Raw genomic sequence first — 23,257 nt, 5'->3', positions numbered from 1 at the left:
TGTGAAGACTTTTATATTTATATGGAGATGTATTTTTAAAGCTTTGACTCTCAATTTATGTTTATGTTAAGGTGCGTTCGTGGAAAGAAAAGAAAAAATACATGTAATTTTTGAATGGAGAGAAATATGAGTAATAATAATAATATTTATATATATATATATATATATTACACTATTTCATAACCGATCTTTACGTGTGACATGAGTCATTTCTTAAAAGAAAATAATAAAAATAATGTCTTTCTGATTCCGAGATACCGTCAGCAAAGATAATCTTGGAGTCGGCCTAACTCTCACGCGCGACTCCAGGGCGAGTAGGACTTACCGCATCTAGACCCAGGAGATACCAAAATCAACCATCATTGCCAACTACCAAGTTCAATAAAGATAATTACATAACCTGGTTAACGAACCAGTTTGTAACACAAACACAATCTATATTTTCCGTGTGTTACCCAAAAAAGAATCATCAAAAGCTGTCCTCACTCATTTAAGGTCCGCACTTTTCACGCCGTTTCTTTTGTTGTTCATTTTGTTTGTTTCATCAGATTTTGTTCAAGTAGTCTTTTTCACTCCCTTACCTAATCCCAATTATATTTAAAATTGTTTATTAACATTGCTTAATTTGTGGGTCGATTTCCTCTCGCATAATTTATACTCCTACAGTACAAAAGAGCATTTGGATCTTGGGTCGTCATTTTCTTTGAGTTAATTTGAAGTTTTATGCTTATCCCTATCATTTATTGTATGCTGTCCTTTCGGCTGGTCCAGAGCTGATCTAGATTCATTAAAATTGCAATAGCAATAGCAATCTATACTCTATATTTTTCATCTGGGTCCTAACTGTATTTATAAATATTTTTCTAGTTCTAAAAATGAAGTTGGTTGGCTTTTTCTTGGCCGTACTTTTAGTTGGTATGTTGAATTCAGAGCATGGATATTATTTGTAAATCCATGATATAATTTCCAATAAGTTATATCGATATTGTTCTTCTTTGTAACGCATTTGCTCAATTATTTGACAAAATCGTTGTTTTTGAGCATCAAGGCAATTGACCAAAAAGGCCTCTGACCAAAGACGGTTGGGGGTTGGGTTAGGCAGCTAGCTAGCTGGGCGGTGAGAAATTTTGGAGTATAATGGCTACCCAAACGGAGGACCCAGTTCTTGGAATTGACGGTATAAAGGGTGAGGAAGAGAATAACAAGCCTATAGACAAAGTGGTGGGGTTGGTAGGAGAGGAGGGTGGTCAGGGTGAGAGAGATATGGCCCCTTCCGCCGGCAATTTGATGCACCGGTCGGGTTCCAGGCCTCAGCTTGACCTAAGCAAGGCTGCAATTCAAGGGAATTTTGAGGAGACGAATCCCACAATTCTGTTGCCTAATCAGTCTGATGACATATTCCATCTGGCTCTTGACATTGGAGGTATAGTTCACCTTTGTTTTTTCCAGGCAATCATTCTTGTGATTTATTGGTTTTGTTTCTTCTTTCTAGTCACTCGGTATGATTATCATTGGACTGCGCTTGTTTTTGTTTGGTTTCTCTTTCTCTTTGGTGGTGGAGAATGAAAAGGAAAGGCTTGTTTTTGTGTATTTTGAGTTGTGGTTATGCACATCATTTTGCCATGCATGTTTTTTTTCTCCTTGGATGGTTTTTTTGGGACACTACACCGCTTTTCTATATCTTCATTTTTCATAATTGGGTTTTCTTGAAACTATGTTTTACCCTCCGTTTCCATTTTCTTTGTGTTGGAGGAAGACTTAGTTCTTTAGCGCCAGCATTTGTTGCCCAATTACAATTACTATCAAGGTATTAAGGTATTGCACTTCTAAATTTAGATGGACAACATGATATAGAAGGTAAACACTAATGGACACAACTCCAACACAATGAATATTACGATTTGCAGGAATTTTTGTGGTTTGATTCAAAAGGGTTACTAGGCTTTTTATCATATATGCCTGGCTAGGAGAAAATGCATGTAGCATTATGCTCCCCCACCCTCTCCCTGCGCAGCTTCAGGGAATTTGTCATAATCATTTTCCCGCCTTAGCTGTTCCCCTTTATATTATGATGATAGGAGTGGATGGTAGGGCTAGGCATAATCGCTGGAACGGCTAAAAGTGAGCCAACTAGCTTCTATAACTAGCTGAAGCCCTTTGCAGAAGTCTGGGAAACCAGAAATGGATACCTAGGTTTTCAATTTACCTTCTATCTTAAATAAATTGTACAAGTGTCAGCTATAACTGTTTCATATTAAATAACAGTCCCCTGATGTTGCAACTTACAACTCTGTCTTTTCTTTTCTTTAATTTTTTTGTTCTTTTTTCAAGTTTCTTGAAATCTTATTTTTCAGTTTTATATGTGCAAAGGTTTGGAAAAGTGTTGGCAGCCTCTTGAAGTTTGATTGGAACTTAAGATTCTTCAGTGGTTTATTGGCAGGATCACTCATCAAGTTGGTCTACTTTTCAAGACATGAGGATCAAGCAATTAATGATAAGAGGAAGAAGACTGTGAAGGAGAGATTAGGGATCTCCAATGGTAATAGAAGAAGCTACCCTATTCTTGGTGGGAGGCTTCATTTTGTGAAGTTTGAAACGAGCAAGATTAATGACTGCTTAGACTTTATCTATTCCAAGCAGCTTCACCATGGTGGTATTTCTTAGCATTCTTCCTTGTCATCATTAAATTCAATGTTATTAATTAATTATTATTTACTGCTAAGCATAGTAGCTTGCAACAACTTGTTCTATCATATTGTTGATTTGGACTAGTTTATGTAACTACATTTAAGTTGCTTACATTCATTTTCATTAATTTTTTTTTTTTTTAATCCTTTTTTGGGATGCTTATGGTATTTTCGGTTGGATAGGAATGGATTCGCTTTGGCATTCTGAGCTCCCAGCCAATGACAATGCTGTAATCAAGGTAACCTAGTGTTCATGACTGCCAGCATTTCAAAAGCTTGGTTGCCTTTCATAATGCCTTATGAGTAAACCGCCTCAAGGCTGTGCTTTTTACTTTTGACAAACTAATATATTCAGGGAGTATAAAACATACACTATCTATTACATTTTAGAGTTGGTAATACGAACCAAAAGAATTTTAGGACTAATTTTGTCCTGGACTGGGATTATTTGATCAAGATTTAGCTACTTTTCCTTGTATATACTGCAAAATATATTCCAATAATTTTAACCACTAGAGATTGTGATATTGTCCCATTAATTGGTTGTGCATTTGCACTCTTTCTTAAGCCCATTTTGTATGAAAATGCTTCCCGGCTTATTGTGAGGCCCTCCTCAAGTTCAGAACCCATTCATTCGGCCTAACAATGAATCAGTCTTATTTCCTTTCCTTCCTCTTCATTCAAATGGACGTCAAGGCACCTATTCTATGAATTCCTTACTTCTGAATCCTCCATTGTCAAAATATTTCCTTAATGTGCTATTGCAAGTTCTTGCTTCTTCAGCATGATTGTGATTGTACAGCAGTCCTCAGTTTTGAAGTTGGAAAACTCTTTCATTCAGGCACAAGTTAACTTGTTTTTGCTTTCGTGGATTTTTTATTTGGCCACCTTTTACACATACTATCAACAAGTTGATTTTTGTGTGAAGGCCACAGGTGGTGGGGCATACAAGTATGCTGACCTCTTCAAGGAAAGGCTTGGGGTTAGTCTGGACAAAGAAGATGAAATGAATTGTCTTGTGGCCGGAGCAAATTTTTTGTTGAAGGTGAAAATTTTGATTTGATATTCTATTTCTTTTATGTGTGTCAGTTAGAATGTGCTTATTGGTATTGTACATTTTATATTTTGAAATAATATTAATTGTCAATGAGCTGTAAGTTAGATGTAGGTTTAGATTTTTTTTTTCCTTACTCTTATTCATATTGTAATTGAAAACTTTGAATTTGACTCTCAGGTACGGAGTTACGTGAAAAAAACAAGTAGACTTAATTTTAGTATTCTCATTATGCTCCTTTCACAAGGATTTTCTAGTAGATGTAATTTATGTGAAATTAAATTAGTAGTTTCTGGGATAGATTTTACAAACTGGATTTTTTTTTTTGGTGTGGGGGGGGAAGGGTTGGTAAGTAACAGTTGAACCCATGGCTCTCCCTTTTTCTTTTTTCTTTTTTTTTAATGCATTGCCTGCATCAATATATGACAAATAGCTGAGGATGTTCAGTTATCGTTAGTAATTTATTTGCCACAAGAAAATGCATACAAAGTTGACAAACAGATTGCCTCTGTAAATTATGTCATGCCAATTGAGATCAAAACGGCATCACATGATTCATATTGTTGGGATGACAATGAACATCAATAAATATTTTTTAAAGCTTAGCAAAAAAAAAAATTACCTTTGTGCTCATGTTTTTCTGTTAACAGTTATATCTTAAACCCATTTTAGCCAATATAATGGTGCATTTGGGAAGAATATAGTAACATAAATAAATATTTTGGTGATCTACAAAAAATATTTTTGGGTATTTATCTTTAGTTGCATATTTTTGGTTGTTCTTTTTCTCCCTTACTTTTCAAAAAAAATTCTCTAAATAATTAATTCAATATTTTACCATGTCTTTTAGTAGGCCATTCGCCATGAAGCTTTCACACACATGGAGGGTCAGAAAGAGTTTGTGCAGATTGATCATAATGAGTTATTTCCTTATCTTCTTGTTAATATTGGATCTGGTGTTAGTATGATCAAGGTATATTCATCTTTTTTTCCCCTTTCGGTTATTAAGTGCTGAGCTAAAGTATGGAAAAACTTATTAGATTATCATCTATGCTTTTGATTTGAGTTGTGATAGGTTGATGGGGACGGGAAGTTTCAGCGGGTTAGTGGAACAAATGTTGGTGGTGGTACTTATTGGGGCTTGGGAAAGCTGTTAACAAAGTGCAAGAGGTCATTTTAATTTTTAGTCTTTCTTTTCTTTTCTTTTTTTGTATTTTAATATCTCCACTTCTCTGTCTAGAATTTTGTTGAAGGTCTTCCATGCTTGATTCTTTTCTCAGTTTTGATGAGTTGCTAGAGCTGAGTCAAAGGGGAGATAATAGTGCCATAGATATGCTTGTTGGAGACATTTATGGTGGTATGGATTACTCTAAGGTATATTTTAAACTTGATCTTTATTCCATGTGTTATTGGGATATATTACTGGCACACACCACAGGAAAAACCTTACGTGCTTTGAGTGAGTCCAGATTTTTATTTAGAGAATATATTAGCATGAGTTATTTTAATTTTTATAATCCATTAGAGTGCCTAAGTATCCCTTTAAATCTTTTTAGATTGGTCTCTCGGCATCAACTATTGCTTCTAGTTTTGGCAAGGCTATTTCAGAAAACAAGGAGCTTGAGGACTACAGACCTGAAGATATATCCCTCTCTCTCTTGCGAATGATTTCTTATAATATTGGTCAGGTGAGTTCTAAAACTGCAGGATTTTATTTCCTAGAAGATTCAATCATGCGAGTGCAATGGTACCTTATCCAAAGCAGATGGGATAGAAAAAATAAGATGTTCCGCCATTTCATTCTGTCATATTTGCATTGCTTTATGCATAAAAGAACCAGTACTTGTGTTAAGAACATATATGTATTCTCTAAGTGAAAATTCTTGGTTCTTTTCAGGTTTAGCATTTCTCTTGAGTTATATTCTAGGTGATCCTTCTTTATACGTACTTGGAGTAGTTGTTGGTATGTTTATCACTTGCTATTTTGTGAAACGATGATAGAAAAGTTAACAAGCATGAGGTCCTTAAAAGTGAAGCATCAGACACATGCCTAAAGTGTCGATAACTAGTACGCTTTCTAATCACATGCAGTAAAAATTGTATAATTTTTTTTTTTTTTAAAAGAAATTAAAGATATGGCGGTGTTCAAGTGTTGGGATCTAATAGTAGTGGTATTAAAATTTTATGTTCTTGCCACTCGTGAATTTGCTTTGATTGTTGTAGCAATTCTTCTCATTGAACCTGTTGTTAGAGTGAAATTTAGAGCACCTTACTATTAAATCATTTCTTATCCCAAAAGCAAGCTTATGGGTTAGGGCTTAACTATGCCATATTAACCGAAATTTTCAGTCTTCTTAGCTGACGTAAGACCTTCATTTGGCAACAAAAAGCTGTCACACTTGTGACATCTTTTTTGATGACGAGGAACCCCTCAAAGGTAAGGCCACCTCGTGTACCCACTCCTGTTAGGTAAACCTCGGATCCATGTAAAGCGCCTCATCCACATGGATCGGGTAATACTCCGGCTTTGCCGACGGGCTGGCCCCAATGAATTGTTTGCACACAAGGAGATTCGAACTTTAAATCTCATGAGAGTACCACAAAGACCAAGGCCCTTACTACTTGAGCCAACCATTTGGGGTTAACACTTGTGATATCTTTCCAATGTGGGATTCAATCTTTTACACTCACACGTGTCTACTCAACAATCTCCTCATGGTGTGTGAGTTCATCACCACATTGCTACACTCCCCCCCAAATGAAAGCTTTTATCAATCTTATGGTACCTCTCCAGGATCACTCTTGTACTATGTTGGTTTGCCAGTGCTATGCATCTTTGCCCTTACTCTAGGGACTCTCGTTTGTCCTTGTGCCATGAACCTTTGCACCTTACTCTATGGACTCTTGTCCATACCCACACTGTGCACCTTTGTCCCTACTCTAAGGACTCTTGTCCGTGTCTACGCTACTCCACCATACCGCACACTAACATTGGCTCTGACAACATGCTAAATCACTAGTTATCCTTAAAGTTTAAGTTGATAAGAAAATGTAAATTTAATAATGGGGTGGCGCGTGAGGGTCGTTGGGAAGGAGTAGAATCAGAATTTTGTTACGTTCAGGAGTGAGTAGTGAGCAATGGAGCGGTGGTGTTGCGTGGAGGCCAAGACATTCGTATTCACGGTGGTAGAAGGTGCTTCGGTGGTGAGATTGGAAGAAAGGAGGAAGTCATTCTCCGGGCTGGTTCTTCTTAGTGCTCAAAGCATAGAGTGGTTGGCGTTGACAATGGAGAACTTGCAGTGGTGCCCGGAGGAGAAGGACTTTATCAGGTCTCTCAGAGAGGGGTCTAAGGAACTCATGGTCAGACGAGGTGGCAATGCAGCTGGAAGGTTTCTTGAAGTGGCAGTTTATGGTGTGGGTGGTCGGAGAGGTATTATTTTCATTCCAGAAGGTCGCGATGGGAGGGGCTGGAGGAGTTTTGTCCTTGAATTGGATAAAATTAGTGCATTCCTAAAAGTTCCGCTTAGGTTCGGAATGGGCCGTCATGCTACAGTTATAGAGAAGTCAAGGAGGAATGGTGATGGCGCCATTGGAGGGTATGATCAAGGTGATTCTTCTAGAACTCTTAGCAAAGATGGTGCGCCTTCCTTTGCAGCAGTTCTGCGTTCAGGACCCGGCCACTTGGAGGAGGAGAGGATGCTGTCTCAACCAGCGATTCCTCTGGCTGAGGACAAGGGTGATCGCTCGGAGAAGCAGAAGCTGCCGGTTGTGATTTCGAGTGATTCAGAAAACGCAATTTTTCAAACGAACCCGGTGGGTAAAGACCACTGTTACCGTTGTGGCTCTGATTTTGCGAAGGCCAAGAAGGTCTCTACTGCTCGTGACAAGATTGGTTGCGTCCATGGCGAGACTTCCGCAGGAAATCAGCTGACAGGAGAGTTGAACTGGTTTTCCTCTCTCTTGACCTGGAAAAGCCAGCTGGAGAAGTTGAAGGCTGATGTGGACCAAGCTTACAGCAGGGTGTGTGATGGGCTTCTTGAGCTTGGGCCTGGCCTAAAGCCCAAGATTAATGGGTGGAAGAGGAAGAATAAACCCAAGAAGAAGAGGAGGCTTCGTTGGATTCAGAAGGTTCCGAAGCCCAATGCCTTAGACTTGAAAGATCGGGTTTTGTCTCCCGAGGAGGGTATGTCGCCGGCGAAGGGATTAGTGGGCTCAAGTAATTCTCCGGCAACTCCTAAGAACTCCAGTGGGTTGGGTTTTCTTTCTTCCAATACCCATGCTCCGGGGAATCAGTGTGTCGGGTGTTCTTCTTGTCCTGAGCGGGATTCCCGGCCAGAATTTGACGGAGAAACGTCAGAGGGAGAAAGGGGTAAGATTGAGAAGTCGGGTCTGGCTCCAAAGTTACCAGAGGTTGCCGGAGATCCTATTTTCGTCCCTGAAGTCCCTGTTCCAGTAAGACCCTCGGTACTGAGCTCGGGGACTGTTTTGTCCATTCCGGTTCTGGAGATCTCTCCCAAAGACCCGGTTGGTTCTGCCAAACCCCTTAAGGATTCTCTTGATATGCTGACTGTGTGGGTTGGTTCGGGTTCTCCGGACTCTTTGGTTTCTGCGGGTCTCTCTCCACTTGATTTGACTCATAGTTCTGGTCCAGGAGTTAGGAAGGGGACAAAACTTGCTTTACTTCCAGAGGAAGAGCCTGTACCTCTGTCTTTTATTGATAAGGTTAGGGGAGTTTCTGGTAAGAAGAATCCAGAGGGCTTTTTGAGAGCGGTTTTAGCGTATTGCTAATGGGTGGGGATTACTTGCGACGGCTTTGAAGATCAGCTTTCGGCTGTGTTCGAGGCTATCATCATCAGTAATGACAAGAAGGAAGCGGATCCTAGCTCTAGCTTGAGCATCAAAGGTAAAAGGGAATTAAACAAATTAGCTTGTTTTGTTAATTATGATGTCCATAGTGGCAGCACCTCACGTGGTAGGTGCAAAGGAAGGGCTTATGGTGGTTTTTATGAAGCCTAAAATCCTCTCTTGGAATGTTAGAGGGTTAAACGAGGGTGCCAAGCGGTTGAAAGTCAGAAATTTATTAAGGCAATGGAAGGCTGACATTATATGCTTGCAAGAAACTAAATTGGATTTTGTGTCTAATAGTTTAGTGAGAAGTCTGTGGGGTTGTCACTTTGTTGATTGGTGCTATTTTGCTTCTCGCGGGGCCTCTGGTGGTATCTTGATTATGTGGGATAGAAGGATTTTAGAGAAGATTGAAGTGTATGTGGGTGAGTTTGTTGTTGCCTGCTCTTTCAGAAGCGTTGCTGATAATTTCTCTTGGGCTTTTGCTGGAGTCTACGGTCCTAGCTTTGACTCTCTTAGAAGTTCCCTCTGGGACGAGTTGGCTGGCCTTTCTTCTTGGTGGGAGTTACCTTGGTGCATTGGGGGTGATTTCAATGTCACTTGCTTTCCTGCTGAAAGATCTAGAGACGTTCGTCTTAATGCGGCTATGATGGAGTTTTCGGACTTTATCTTTGAACAGGATCTTATGGATTTTCCTCTCGTAGGAGGGCCTTTTACGTGGTCTAATAATCAGGAGATCCCCTCTTGGTCTCGCCTTGATAGATTTCTTGTTTCTCCAGATTGGGAAGTCAAGTTTCCAGGTTCTCTTCAGAAAAGGCTTCCAAGACTGTGTTCTGATCATTTTCCTATTCTTCTTGATTGTGGTGGTGTTCATTGGGGTCCCAGACCGTTCAAGTTTGAGAATATGTGGCTAAAGGCTGAAGGGTTTGTGGATAGGGTGCATATGTGGTGGGAGTCCTATCGTTTTCAAGGTTCGCCCAGCTTCATCTTTTCTCAAAAGCTTAAGGCATTGAAGATTGATCTCAAAAGATGGAACGATCAGGAGTTTGGTAATGTGGAATTCCGTAAGAAAATGCATATGGAAGAATTGTGTGCTCTTGATTGTTTGGAGGAACAACGGGGTTTAACTCCTGAAGAAAAGGCGAGGAAATTTGGGGTCGTCAGAGATTTGGAGAATTCTATTTTACAGGAGGAGATTAGCTGGAGACAGAAGTCTAGGACTCTTTGGCTTAAAGAGGTTGATAAATGCACCAAATTCTTTCATCGTATAGCCAATTCGAATAGGAGATCCAATTCCATTGAGTCTCTCTCTGTCAATGGTTCTATCTCTTCTGATTAGCAGGTTATTAGGGATCATGTTGCTCAATTTTATAAATCTCTTTTTGCAGAACCTCTCAGTTGGAGGCCTAGGTTGGATAACCTTGTTTTTGACAATTTGGATGTGGGTGAAGCTTCTTCTTTAGAACTTCCTTTTGAGGAGAGGGAGGTCTTAGAGGTGGTTAAAGGTTTGAATCGTGATAAGGCTCTAGGTCCTGATGGGTTCACTCTTGCTTTCTACCAAGATTGTTGGGAGGTGATCAAGACCGATCTCATGGAGGTATTCCAGGAATTCCACACTCATAGTAAGTTTGTCAAAAGCATTAATGCCACTTTTTTAGCCTTAATTCCAAAGAAGTTTGGGGCTATGGATCTTAAAGATTTTCGACCTATTAGTCTTGTAAGTGGTGTCTACAAGATCATTGCTAAAGTTCTTGCTAATAGACTCAAAAAGGTGGTGGCGAAGATTATTTCGAATCCCCAAAATGCTTTTGTGAAAGGAAGGCAAATTCTTGATTCTGTTCTTATAGCGAATGAGTGTTTGGATAGCCGCATCAAATCAGGTGAGCCTGGGTTACTATGTAAATTGGATATTGAGAAGGCTTATGATCATGTTAACTGGGATTTTTATTGTATATGTTGAGAAGATGTGGCTTCGGGGAGAGATGGTGTTCATGGATAGCGCATTGTATTTCATCGGTGCGTTTCTCGGTTTTGGTGAACGGCACCCCTTCTGGTTTTTTTAGCAGCTCTCGTGGTATTAGACAAGGTGATCCTCTGTCGCCTCTTTTGTTCGTCATTATGATGGAGGCTTTTAGTAAGTTGTTCTCTATTTCTATTCAAAGGGGCTTTCTCTCTGGCTTCTCTGTGGGCTCTAGAAGCACTAGAGTGATTAATGTTTCTCACCTTTTATTCGCAGACAATACTTTAGTTTTCTGCGGGGCTAGTCCTGATCATCTTCTCTATCTTCGAATGTTATTACTGTTTTTTGAAGCTGTTTCAGGTTTGAAGATTAATTTGGATAAGTCAGTTTTGGCTGCTGTGGGTATTGTGGATAATATGGATGATCTTGCTGGTATTTTGGGTTGTGGAGTCTCGTCTCTTCCTTTAAAGTATCTCGGTCTTCCATTGGGGGCTCCTTTTAAGGCTAAGTCTAGCTGGGATGAGGTAGTTGGGAAGATCGAGAGACGTCTGGCTAGCTGGAAGCGGTTGTATTTGTCGAAGGGTGGCAGAGTAACCCTGATAAAAAGCACACTCTCTAATCTTCTGACGTACTTTCTATCTCGATTCCCTATTCCTTCCAGTGTAGCTAGTCGTATAGAGAAGTTGTATCGAGATTTCTTGTGGGGTGGCATAGGCGAAGAATTTAAATTTCATCTGGTTAATTGGCCCAAGGTTTGTTCCCCTATTTCAAGTGGTGGCTTGGGCATCAGGAATTTGAGGCTCTTCAATAAGGCTCTTTTAGGGAAGTGGCTGTGGCGCTATGTCCATGAGAGAGAGGCTTGGTGGAAATCTGTTGTGGATGCAAAGTTTGGACCTACTCGGGATGGTTGGTGTTCTTTAAACCCCCCTGGGTCTCACGGAGTGGGGCTTTGGAAGAATATTAGGAAGGGATGGAGTTCGTTTCGCAACCATATCAGACTCATGTTGGGAAATGGATCTAGGATCCGTTTTTGGGATGATGTGTGGTGTGGTGAGGTGCCTCTCAAGGAAGCTTTCCCAGTTTTGTATGATATTGCGCGTGACAAGGATGCTCTTGTAGCAGACCATTTGGTTGTGGTGAGTGGGTCTTATCAGTGGGATGTTAGCTTTTTTCCAAGCGGCCCATGACTGGGAGGTGGATGTTTTGGCCTCTTTTTTCTCTTTGTTGTACTCTTCCAGAGTGAATTATGATGGGGAGGATAAGCTATGGTGGTCTCCTTCTCACAAAAGGAAATTTGATGTTAGATCTTTCTATAAGACTCTTGCTTGCAAAGAGGCTATTCATTTTCCTTGGAAAAGTATCTGGCGGACCAAGGTTCCTTTGAAAGTGGCTTTCTTTGCTTGGACGGCAGCGCATGGGAAGATCCTTACTTTGGACAATCTCAGGAAGAAGCGGGTCATAGTGATTAATAGATGTTGCATGTGCAAAATGAATGGGGAGTCAGTGGATCATCTTCTTCTCCATTGTGAGTTAGCTCGCGCTTTGTGGAACGCCATCTTTAGTTGCTTCAGTTTGTCTTGAGTTATGCCTCTTCGGGTGGTAGATTTATTCGCTTGCTGGTGGACTGGTGGTCGCTCCCGGAGTGCAGTCGTGTGGAAGATGGTCCCTTGTTGCCTTATGTGGTGCTTATGGAGGGAACGCAATGATAGGCAGTTTGAGGACAAAGAAAGAACTACTGAGGATCTCATTTCCTTTTTCTTTCATTCTTTGTACTCTTGGTCGGCTGCGTTCCTCTCACCCTTATCGTTTAGTTTTAATGATTTCCTTGTATTGTTTTCTACTTCCACTTAGAAGTGTACTTGATTGCGCTTTGCGCTTTTTAATGATATTTCTCTTACTTATCAAAAAATAAATAAAAATAAAAATAAATAAATAAATTTAATTAATACTTTAACAGGTGGAGTGGCGTAGGCTTGGATAGTGGTCCCTGTGCAAGGTACGAGCATGAACGATGGTCCTTGAAGTAAGGGGCAAAGATTCATGGCACATGCACAAACGATAGTCCCTAAAGTAAGAGCAAAGGTGAATGGCGCAGGCAAACCAATATAGTACCTGAGTGATCCTGAAAAAGGCCCATAAGATTGATAAAAACTTTCGTTTGAGGGAGAGTGTAGCAATGTGGTGATGGACTTACACGTCAAGGGGAGATTGTTGAATATACACGTGTGAGTGTAAAAGATTGAATCCCACGTCGAAAAGATGTCACAAGTGTGAGTGGTTAATATAACATACTTGAGCTCAAATCCATAAGCTTTTGGGATGAGTGATAATTTAACATGGTATTAGCGCAAATGTCTTGAATTTAAACTTGGTGAAACTCACATTTTAATTAAAATTGTTTACATATTATCTGGTCTCACACGTGAGGATGAGTGTTACAGTATTAATTAAATTATTACATTCATCATTTTCAATTAGCTTAAGTTTTTTGGATAACTGATGATTTAACATTTACATGGGGTTGACCATTTTTCTGATTGACTTTGATCAGCTTCTTTGTTGCATGTGACTTCCCAACTTACTCTCAATGCTCAATTAGGGTAAATCTTATTTTTTGACTTACACAGTTGACATGTGATTCATGACTTCTGACGCCGGACGACATGCTTTTTTATATTTATCAGGATAATGGTTTATGATTATATAATACATTTCTTTATATTTTATATTTATTTATTTATTTTTTTTATGATTAGTTTTCTCAATTCATGTTCCTTCAGGAAGTTGTGGCATCTTAAGACCTATTAACCTATCAAATAGTTGGTATATTTATGCTGGTGGTTGATAGATCTGATTTGACTCTTTTGATGTGTAGATATCTTACTTGAATGCACTACGATTTGGGATAAAGCGAATATTTTTTGGGGGATTTTTTATCAGGGGTCACGCTTACACCATGGACACTATCTCCTTTGCAGTTCATTTCTGGTACGTACTACTTTATTGAGGTTCGTACTAAATTTTATCTTAAAACAGAAAAATATAACAAAACCAGGTTAGTGTGCTCATGAAAATGCTTCCATGTCGGAGTTTTATTCACTTTGTCTGGGTCGATTTCTTCTCTATTGTTTTTTAGTTAATTAATTCTCACCATTTTGTCTTGAGGTTTTAGAATATTATTGTTTTAGGTCAAAAGGAGAAATGCAAGCCATGTTCTTGCGGCATGAAGGGTTTCTGGGAGCTTTAGGGGCATTCATGAGCTATGAGACGCACGGTCTTGATGTATTGATGGCCCATCAGTTAGTTGAAAGGTTCCCGATGGGTGCACCATACACAGGAGGAAAGATTCATGGCCCACCACTTGGGGATTTGAATGAGAAGGCAAGTATAGTAACAGTTGGCAAAATCTGATTTGGACCTGCCAGGCGCCAGCCCACGTGAACATAACGGAGTTGGCTTGGGTATTCTGCATAATGCAAAGCCAACTTGATGGCAAATGAGTTACCTTTGAGTTTGGCTGTTAGCCCATTTACCATCAAGAAAGTCCTAATAATTGTAGCATAGGGTTCTCCTGGAAGGACACTGATAAAAGTTGGCAAGCGTAGCTTCTCTATTATGATTCCCTGGAATCATATTCTCTGTTGGTATTCTCTGGAATCATATTCAATCAATGTCAAAAGTTATTCCTCCTCCACTTGGATAGCTATTAAAGGCAGAACAATTGTAGCCCACTGATTAGTGATAAGAGAACCTTTGAAGTTGAAGAATGCAATTGAAAATTTGGCAAAAGGAAAGAATTAAAGGTTGACCCTGCAATAAGCAACTTAGTCACCTTTGTAGCTAACCAATCAGTTTTACAACTTCATCATGCAAAATTAACCTGTATATGAATCGGTGTTTGCCTTGATTCATTAAATCCCTGTAGTATATTATTCGTTTTATCATGGGTCAGAGAAGGATTTTTTAAAATTTTTATCTAGTACTTGTAAGATTGACTTGAGCTTTCCTCATCCTATATCTGAGATATATGTTGTTGCTTCACATTGGTGAGCATCGCCTTAACTAAGTAAAAGAAGAGATTATTCTTCTTGTAACAAACATGAGGTCCTTTGCTATCATTTTAATTGTAATATAACATATTTATTGATTTGGTAGATGATCAGGGGAATTAGGTACACTCACATACCTGGTCCAAGCCAATTTTTTAAATTTCCTCCTAAAATGGTTGATAGTCTAGTACTTGAAGAGAGGCCTGTGGGTGGTTGAAATGCCAATGTTCTAGTTTAACTAATTCTGAATTTTTGGTCCTATGCTTTGTCCTTTTAGATCCAGAAGCCCATGCCTCTTTAGAAGTATTTTTGTTGATTATTTCCTTGTGTATTCCTACATATTCTCACGAATGGTTCAATGTGGGTTCAAATGCAGATTTCATGGATGGAGAAGTTTGTGCAGAAGGGAACTGAGATTACTGCCCCGGTACCTATGGCTCCACCTGGAACTACTGGACTTGGAGGGTTTGAAGTTCCTTTATCCAAAGGAGGTATTCTGCGTTCTGATGCCAGTGCTCTAAATGTTGGTGTTCTTCATCTGGTTCCCAGTTTAGAGGTGTTTCCATTATTGGCTGACCTGAAAATGTACGTGAAATTACATACTGGAGTTGCTCAGCTACTCTAGTTAGATGAACTTTCTTGTTACTGTTATTTAGTTTGATATTTGACATTGGGTTAATTCTTCTCTTCATTCATTGATGGAAAAAATGGATTTTCATTGTTGTTATCAGGCAAGGTTTAGTCTTTGATCTCTTATCAAAAAAAGGTTTAGTCTTTGATCTTTTACAAATTGTCTTTCTCATGAATAAAGTCTCACATCCAGCCACTTCCTTTCCGGTTGCTGCATTCTTAACTGGTTATGCGTTTGAATTCACTGATTTTATTCACTTCATACAAATTAAGTAAATGAATAGGTACATGAATGAATGAATGAAATCATCTTATTGTGGTTTTGCTATTTTGCATCACTCATTTAGTTATCACCACTTTTTAAGTGGATATTATTTTGTGCACTTTCAATTGATACACTGTTTACACCAAAGAAGAAGCAAAAAGGGGAAGCCTAAGATGGGTTTAATTTGATAGGCAACCATGTTATTGGTTTGTCTCTCAGATAAATGTAGCTTCCATCATTATTAGTAAAAACAGTTTGTTTAAGAAGTGTGTTATTTGCTGCACCTTTGTGGACTTGATACCCATCACGCATGTTGACAATTGTTTGTTATGCTATAATCTTTACAAGTAATTATTTTTTTTGTTAAACTGCAGGTATGAGCCTAACACTATTGATCTCTCGGATCACAGCGAGTTAGAGTGAGTACATACAGTAAACGTGCTGCTTTTCCAGGAATCCCTGAAAAAACATTTTTTTGCAGAATAAGTGATAATGCTGGTTAATGCCCTATCATTACTCCCAAAAATAGGAAACCCGCTTTAGCTCATTTTAGATGTTTATCTTGATGTAGGTATTGGTTTACTGTGCTGTCAGAGCATTTGCCAGACCTTGTTGATAAGGTAAATAGAGATATCATCATGAAAACCCCAAGATCTCTCTCTCTCTCTCTCTCTCTCTCTCTCTCTCTCTCTCTCTCTCTCTCTCTCTCTCTCTCTCTCTCTCTTTGTGGCACACATGAGCACATGTAGGCCACGCAATGAATGACAAAAAAGTTTAATATCTGCTGAGTTCTGGTAACATTGGAATTAGTCAACACTAGTTTTTTCAAAGTGAACCAAATGTTATGAAAGAAATAAAAATGATAAAGCCCTCTTGAATCTATTGTCCAATGTGCACCCTAGATTAGTTTGGTTATCATAATGTACTGCTACCATGTTTATATGGTTGGGACTAGCTTGTGTGCTTTCTTAGTCTTCTCCTTGATTATTTGGTAAAAGAATAAGCTGGACGGTTTTGTTGTTGCTTTATTATGACTGAGCTTTTAATGTGAATTGTGGTAGGCAGTAGCAAGTGAAGGCGGAACTGATGATGCTAAAAGAAGGGGTGATGCTTTTGCTCGTGCGTTTTCTGCGCATCTGGGAAGGTAATTTTATGGTTTCATAAATTATATCTCATACATTTATTGTAGAGTTTTACCCTATCAGGGAAAAAAAATTTAAAGGTACGCAGTTTGGGGATTGGCAAAGTATGATACCTCCATCCTACTATAATTGTAGCATAAGTTATTGTTCTTTTCAAATAATGTAAGTAGAGTGAAATTTTACAGGGAAAGGACAATTTTTTTTTTTTTTATAAGTTAACATACATCCCTAAAATGGACAAATAACTTTTATAATAAATGTTATCAGCTTAGGTCACTAATTATTGGGAAAATGCACTTACCCCTCATGAACTGACAGCTTATTTTCAAATAGCCTCCCAAACTACAATTTGTGACACTTGACCCCCTTAAACTACCATTTCTTTTCAATTAGCACCTTCCGTTAGTGTTTGGCTTTAAAATAGACGGAAACTTACATGTGAAAAATATTTACTCTTCAACAATTTTTTTTTTTTTTTTTTTTTTAAAAAAGTTGGTGGGGTCACGGACCACCCCTCAGCTTGAGGGAGTAGTTTTGGGGGTGGCCAAACCACCCCCCCTTCGAGCTGAGGGGGGTGGTGCGGCCACCCCCAGACCACCCCCATCTCTCTCTCTCTCTCTCTCTTAAAAAAATTGTTGCATTTTTTATTTGACGGACAAATGCGACATTTTAGCTTCCAAAATCTGGGTATTTTTGGTATTTCAAATAAAAAATTTGCACGTGTAGGTCACATACAGTATTTTCCATCCATTTTAACACCAAACGCTAATGGAGTGTGCCAACTACAAAAAATGGTAGGGTGAGGAGGTTAAGTGTCACGAATGGTAGTTTAGGGGTAGGTACAAATGGGGTGTCAATTTGAGGGGGCTAAATCTATTTTCCCCCTAATTTGAAGAAGATTCTGTAATGTGAAACTAAGTCCCATCTCAGCTTGTTCTATGGTTTTGGAATGATGGAAATGTATGAAAAATATAAATGATTAAAGAAAAAAAGTAACTTGCACTTCCTACTGGCTTGTGCACAAGACATCTCATACATCCATACTTATTTTATACTATTTTGGAGCTAGGGCTCATTGACTTTGTATTCTTTGCTCTCTCTCTCTCTCTCTCTCCATACTTTGTTTTTATTCTAACAACATTCTTTGGCAAATGAACCTCAAGAAGGAGAAACCTCTTGTGGGAAACACAAAAAACATAAAAAAAACTACCCATGTAAGACAATAAAGTGAGAATTTGGATTTTATTGGCTCAACCTAGTTCTTAATGCTTCGTAGTTCACACTGATGGCATCTCAAATCTCCATTCTTGTCAACAATATAGTCATGGCTTGTTTCTGCAATTTTGTCAACAGTGTATTGGTTTCCATAACCTGCCAAGCATGTGTCGTGTCTATTTCCTAGCTAGTTTTTGGATGAAACTGAGCCCTTGAATTAGAATGAGAGCATGACCTTGGACTATCTGGTGTTGGAAAACTTAACGTAAAAAGAGTATGAAATTTTTATTGATCATATATTCCTTTTGAAAGACTATATGTACCATTATTTCTGTTACAGTATCTGTTCTGTATTTTCAAAGATAAATGAATTTTTTAAGCTAATAATTGTACCTTTTACTAATTCCCAACTGGCTCAATAGGTTGCTGGAGGAGCCTGCAGCATATGGAAAGTTAGGCTTAGCCAATCTATTGGAACTGAGGGAAGAGTGCTTGAGGGAGTTCCAATTTGTTGATGCCTATAGAAGTATAAAACAGAGGTAACTGCATCTTTCTTGGTCAAGCTGTAAAGATTTTTCTGATTTCCTTTTTGACCTTTTGCAAGTAGTAAATATGTAATGGATATTTACTTCCCCATACCAACAATATGTTTGTTGTATTTGGAAAATGATCGTCTCAATTTCACTTAAAATGGAGAGGAGTTATTTCTTGGTCAAGATTTTATTTGGTTGCATCTAACGGTGTACATGATGCCACGTCATTTAAAAATGTTTAAATGACGTGGCAACATATTCATCCTATGGCATCACGTACACCGTTAGATGCAACAAAATAAAATCTTAACCATGAAATGGCTTCTTTCCATTTCAGGTAAAATGGAGAGGATCCTATTCCTTTGTGTTTGTGTTTGTGTGTTATTATCCAAATGGTTTGGCATTTTGCGTGCTCTATTTAAGCAGTCTATTTTGAGCGGTCTATGTGAGTTATATGAGCATAAATAGCTTGCATGTCTGATAGCTTAGAGGAAATACATGCATGATGCACGCAGAATGCTTTTCTTAAATGTGTTTTGCATTATCACATAGCCCTGTGTAAGATTATTTTCACTAGAACAAGATCAAATAATGCTAATCTTCTAATTTATAAGATTTCCATGCATCTTTTTCTTATATGATATTATTTACGACAATAGTTAGCCAGGGTCGAATTTGTAAGTTTCTTAAAAGAGATTAATCATGGACGATCAATGTGGATACATTGGTGTTGTACTCTCCCTTAATATAGTATCTATCAGGCATTTTATCTTTATTGTGAGTATTGTAATAAGAGACTATATGAATAAAACAATTTAATAAAAAGAAACAAAAAAGGTCCAGGATATCATATATGCACCATGCTCTCTCTCTCTCTCTCTCACACACACACACACTCCGTCTTCTGACACCTATTTTACTTTTTTTCTTTTATCCCACTTTTCTGTGTGTACCAGGGAGAATGAGGCGTCACTTGCTGTTTTACCTGACCTGTTAATGGAGCTAGATAGCATGAGCGAGGTATGTGTATTTATGACTGCCGTTCTGTGCCTCTCCTTGCTCAAGGGAATGAGTTAAATGGTTTAAAAGGAAAGTCATTGGATATTTTTATATTGATCTTACCCAAAGCTTATTCAATATATTTCATTTGGCATCTCTGCAAAAATTTAGTTGAATTAGGCTGAACCTTTCAATGTTTCACGTGGTCATTCCTGCCAGCACATTAAGGGAACTGTACCTGGCAGCGCGTTGGCCAATGTTCTGATCCTTTGAACCCCTCTTTTTTTCTTTCTTTATGTGCAGGAAATAAGACTGCTAACTCTAATTGAAGGTGTCCTTGCTGCGAACATTTTTGACTGGGGAGCCCGTGCCTGTGTGGATCTCTATCATAAAGGAACAATCATTGAAATTTATAGAATGAGTCGCAATAAAATGCAAAGACCTTGGCGGGTAATTGGAGCCAAATCCCACGTTCAGCATACTTGATTTGCTATTTCTATAGATCTATCTTTAACAAAAATCTCTTGTTACCATGATTTAGGTTGATGATTTTGATGTCTTTAAAGAGAGAATGTTAGGGTCTGGAGACAAGAAGCCTGCTCCACATAGAAAAGCTTTACTCTTTGTGGACAACGCAGGTGCTGATGTTGTTCTAGGGATGCTTCCCCTTGCAAGGGAACTCCTTCGACGTGGAACTGAAGTAAGTCCATTGATTTCTAATGCTAATGAAGCTCTTATATCACTAGGTTGGAGGACTAGTCTACAATCCACGACAGTAGAGTTTCTTGCCCAGTTTATGTTGGTTAACAATGGGAATGGTGTCACTAATCAATAGAATCTATGAAGGGAAGAGAGGTTTTGTTGTCTTAAAAACAGTGTGTGTGTGTGTGTGTAGAGAGAGAGAGTGAGAGAGTCAAAATGATGGGTGTTAGGGTCAATTTCTTCTGCCAACTCGTAATGAATGTATGTAGTCAAAATGAGTGATGAAACTGTTTTTGCAGGTTGTTTTGGTTGCAAACTCTCTCCCTGCTCTAAATGATGTAACCGCTATGGAGCTTCCCGACATTGTAGCTGAGGCTGCCAAGGTCTGTGCATATGCATGAACACTTCTGTACACTCGATCTCTGTCCATTATTTGTGTCCCCCCTATGTTGATTCATATCATTGTCCCTAAAACCATTTAGTCTCCTTCGTATCTTTCAATGAATTATGGGTAGTCGAAAATCTATGGAAATTGAAAATGTTAATTGAGTTACTCCCTCCTTTTTTTGTTGTTGTACTAATTTGGTATTCATGGTTCTATCATACCCTGAACACAGTATTTTTTATATCGCTTTATAAATTAAAAGAAGGGAACTGATTCTTCTAGTGCACAGCATTGTGACATTCTTCGCAGAGCTGCTGAAGCAGGAGGCTTACTCGTGGATGCAATGATCAATAACTTAGATGGTTCCAAAGAAAATTCATGTTCGGTTCCATTGATGGTCGTTGAGAATGGGTGCGGGAGTCCATGCATTGACTTAAGGCAGGTCAGCTCTGAGCTAGCTGCTGCTGCCAAAGATGCTGATTTGGTATGATGCTTGTTCCATTTATTTAAATCCTTGTCAAGCATTACCTTGTGTACGACCTTAAACCATTATATATACATTCTCTCTCTCTCTCTCTTTAATGCCCCCTTCTGTTGAAAACAAATTGTTGCAGATTTTTTTTTTTTTTAATTTATTTTTTTAAAAACGCACTATAATAAAAGTTTGGACTTTGCAGATTATTTTAGAAGGTATGGGTAGAGCTCTACACACCAACTTCAATGCTCGGTTTAAATGTGATGCCTTGAAGGTAAAACTCTATGGTCTTCTGTCTATTTTGGGATGTGATAAAGGGGTGGAATTATTTGTCTGGCCGTCTTAATAATTGGGAAATTCCATTGATCGAGTAATAGCTCGATAATTTTTTTTGAGCTAATCTCCTTCTAGCTAGCTAGGTGTTCTCTTGTATATTTTCTGTGCACTTGGATGCGCCTTTCGCTTCTAATGATATCTCGATTACTTATAAAAAAATAAATTAAAAATGAGATAATGGCTTGCCCAGTAAACTGTGTTGGCAGCGGAGTAGGCAGTGGGGTTTAAAGTTCTCCTTTGACACTTCATGTAACATGAACAACTTGTCTTGCAGCTTGCAATGGTGAAGAACCAGAGGTTGGCAGAGAAATTGATTTATGGAAACATATACGACTGTGTTTGTCGATATGAACCAGCCAGATGAAAGCCTCTGTTCACAATGTGAGAGGGGAAAAGTCGGTGGTAGAAACATGGCTCCAACGTATCACATCCATACCTATTTTACCCACACACAATACTTTACATTTTGCTATGAACTGTTCAAGTATTGTCCCAAATATGTCGAGTGATATCCGTTATTTGTTATATGGTATAAATTTTACGGTGCCACCTTCATATTGGTTCTACTTTAAACTTCATGAACATGATCAGAGAGAGATGAAATTTAATTAAGACTGAAATATTCTTTACAAACTCTAGACAAAAAAGAGGCACCCGGAGGGAGGGAGGGAGAGCGCGTGGGACATGGCAGTGGGGGAGAGATATGGGTGATGGGGGTGAGGCTAAGGAGGGCGGAAGAGGGGCCCGTAAAAGGAGGAAGTAGGCGTGCACACTTGGAAACAGGGGAGGGGTAGACAGAGAAGAGGTTGATTGGGGTGGATGATGGGTATGTGGGCAAAGGCTATTGACGGAGAGCAGTAAATGTAGGCTACAAAACACACTGAAAGGAGAAAAGAAAAAATGTCTGGAAAAACTAGTGGCAAGGAAGAGGGAATTGGGGACCCTAACACCCACATAGGAAGATTTCATTTGGGAGACAAAGTTCTCGCATAGAAGGTGAGGAGGTTTCACAGAGAAAACAAAGTCTTGGGTGATTCAGAGCCGCAGGCTTGGACGTCTGTGGGCGGTCCTTTCTTTGAAGAATTAAATCTTATCTAAACAATTTAAAAAAGAGCAATGTCACTTTTCTATTCAATAGCTGTGCATGCTGTCATATTATTATCGTACAACATCTGCCTTCCGTTGGGTAACATGTTTTATTATGGTTTTGCCTCAAAAAGAAAGAAAGATACCCATGGGAGTTCTCCAATTTTTTTTTTTTAAAAAATAGTCCATACAATCCAATATAGCCATCTTTTTCAGATGTCCAAGTCCAACCTAATTTTGCCTTCTTGCCCACAAAATTGCAAAGACTCGACTATCCACTGAATGGGTATCACATCATGAATAATTTGATTCTTCTTCTTTTTTTTCTTTCTTTTTTTCCTCCTTTAGTGGCGGACAATTTAGATTCATTCATTTTAAAAGGTAAAGAAGATTTAAAATTTATTAAATGTATGAGTATTTTGTATCTATGCACAAAATTTGTTCAAATAAAGAATGAGACCCAAAGGCAAATCAAGATGAGCAAAGAACAAGAACAAGAACATAATGATAATTCAGGCCTTTTTAGTGCGTTTAGTTTAAATGTAGACCAACTTCCTTCTTCTTCCCTATTCTGGCAAGCAAGACAGGTCCCAGGCTAAAAATTTAGGCCTTATAAAACTTCATTTGGCAAAAAGAATATCTATAGAGTAAATGTCCAAGATTTCCCTTTTTTGTTTGGGAGGAAGAGGGCCCTTCTCAAGTCAAGTGGCCATGTTTTTTTTTATATTTTTGTGAGACAAAAGTGACTAGGGCACGAATTTAATGAAGTGCTTTTAGATGATCATAGAAAAGCATAAGATTCCGACAGAATTTAATAAAAGTACTTTTAGATGACATAAAAAAATTTAAGGTTAATAACAATTTCTTCAAAAGGTAAAACGTTAGTTACTTTTC

At 38.6% G+C, this 23,257-nt stretch overlaps 1 protein-coding gene across 4 annotated transcripts; it reads left to right on the top strand.

Annotated features, from left to right (window-relative positions):
* Positions 1-338: 338 nt before the first annotated feature.
* On the top strand, positions 339-21,832 carry LOC133874720 (pantothenate kinase 2). 4 transcript variants are annotated; one of them, XM_062312599.1, is made up of 23 exons: positions 339-495; positions 1,049-1,423; positions 2,441-2,650; positions 2,871-2,926; positions 3,616-3,732; positions 4,595-4,714; positions 4,817-4,911; positions 5,022-5,115; positions 5,298-5,429; positions 13,422-13,534; positions 13,735-13,927; positions 14,972-15,180; positions 15,865-15,909; positions 16,062-16,110; positions 16,552-16,634; positions 18,270-18,386; positions 19,337-19,400; positions 19,683-19,829; positions 19,921-20,079; positions 20,381-20,464; positions 20,756-20,950; positions 21,144-21,215; positions 21,552-21,832. In XM_062312599.1, exons 2-23 carry the CDS (start codon positions 1,138-1,140, stop codon positions 21,639-21,641), a joined length of 2,730 nt encoding a protein of 909 aa, XP_062168583.1. In that variant the 5' UTR covers positions 339-495; positions 1,049-1,137; the 3' UTR covers positions 21,642-21,832. The 4 variants fall into 4 exon arrangements, with proteins under 4 accessions (XP_062168583.1, XP_062168582.1, XP_062168585.1 ...); XM_062312598.1 differs by having other exon boundaries at positions 2,441-2,653; XM_062312601.1 differs by lacking the exon at positions 3,616-3,732.
* Positions 21,833-23,257: the final 1,425 nt, after the last annotated feature.

Source organism: Alnus glutinosa, chromosome 8 (genome assembly GCF_958979055.1).
Source record: "Alnus glutinosa chromosome 8, dhAlnGlut1.1, whole genome shotgun sequence".
Lineage (NCBI taxonomy): Eukaryota > Viridiplantae > Streptophyta > Magnoliopsida > Fagales > Betulaceae > Alnus > Alnus glutinosa.
Note: the sequence above shows the minus strand (reverse complement) of the source record. Positions and strands in the feature narration are given on the sequence as shown.

Bases quoted from the DNA above. Each gene is read 5' to 3' on its own strand.
- LOC133874720 (XM_062312598.1), top strand. From the start codon at position 1,138: ATGGCTACCCAAACGGAGGACCCAGTTCTTGGAATTGACGGTATAAAG. The intron at 3,733-4,594 runs GTGAAAATTTTG...GTCTTTTAGTAG, and splicing joins GAGCAAATTTTTTGTTGAAG to GCCATTCGCCATGAAGCTTT. The intron at 20,951-21,143 runs GTATGATGCTTG...TGGACTTTGCAG, and splicing joins CTGCCAAAGATGCTGATTTG to ATTATTTTAGAAGGTATGGG.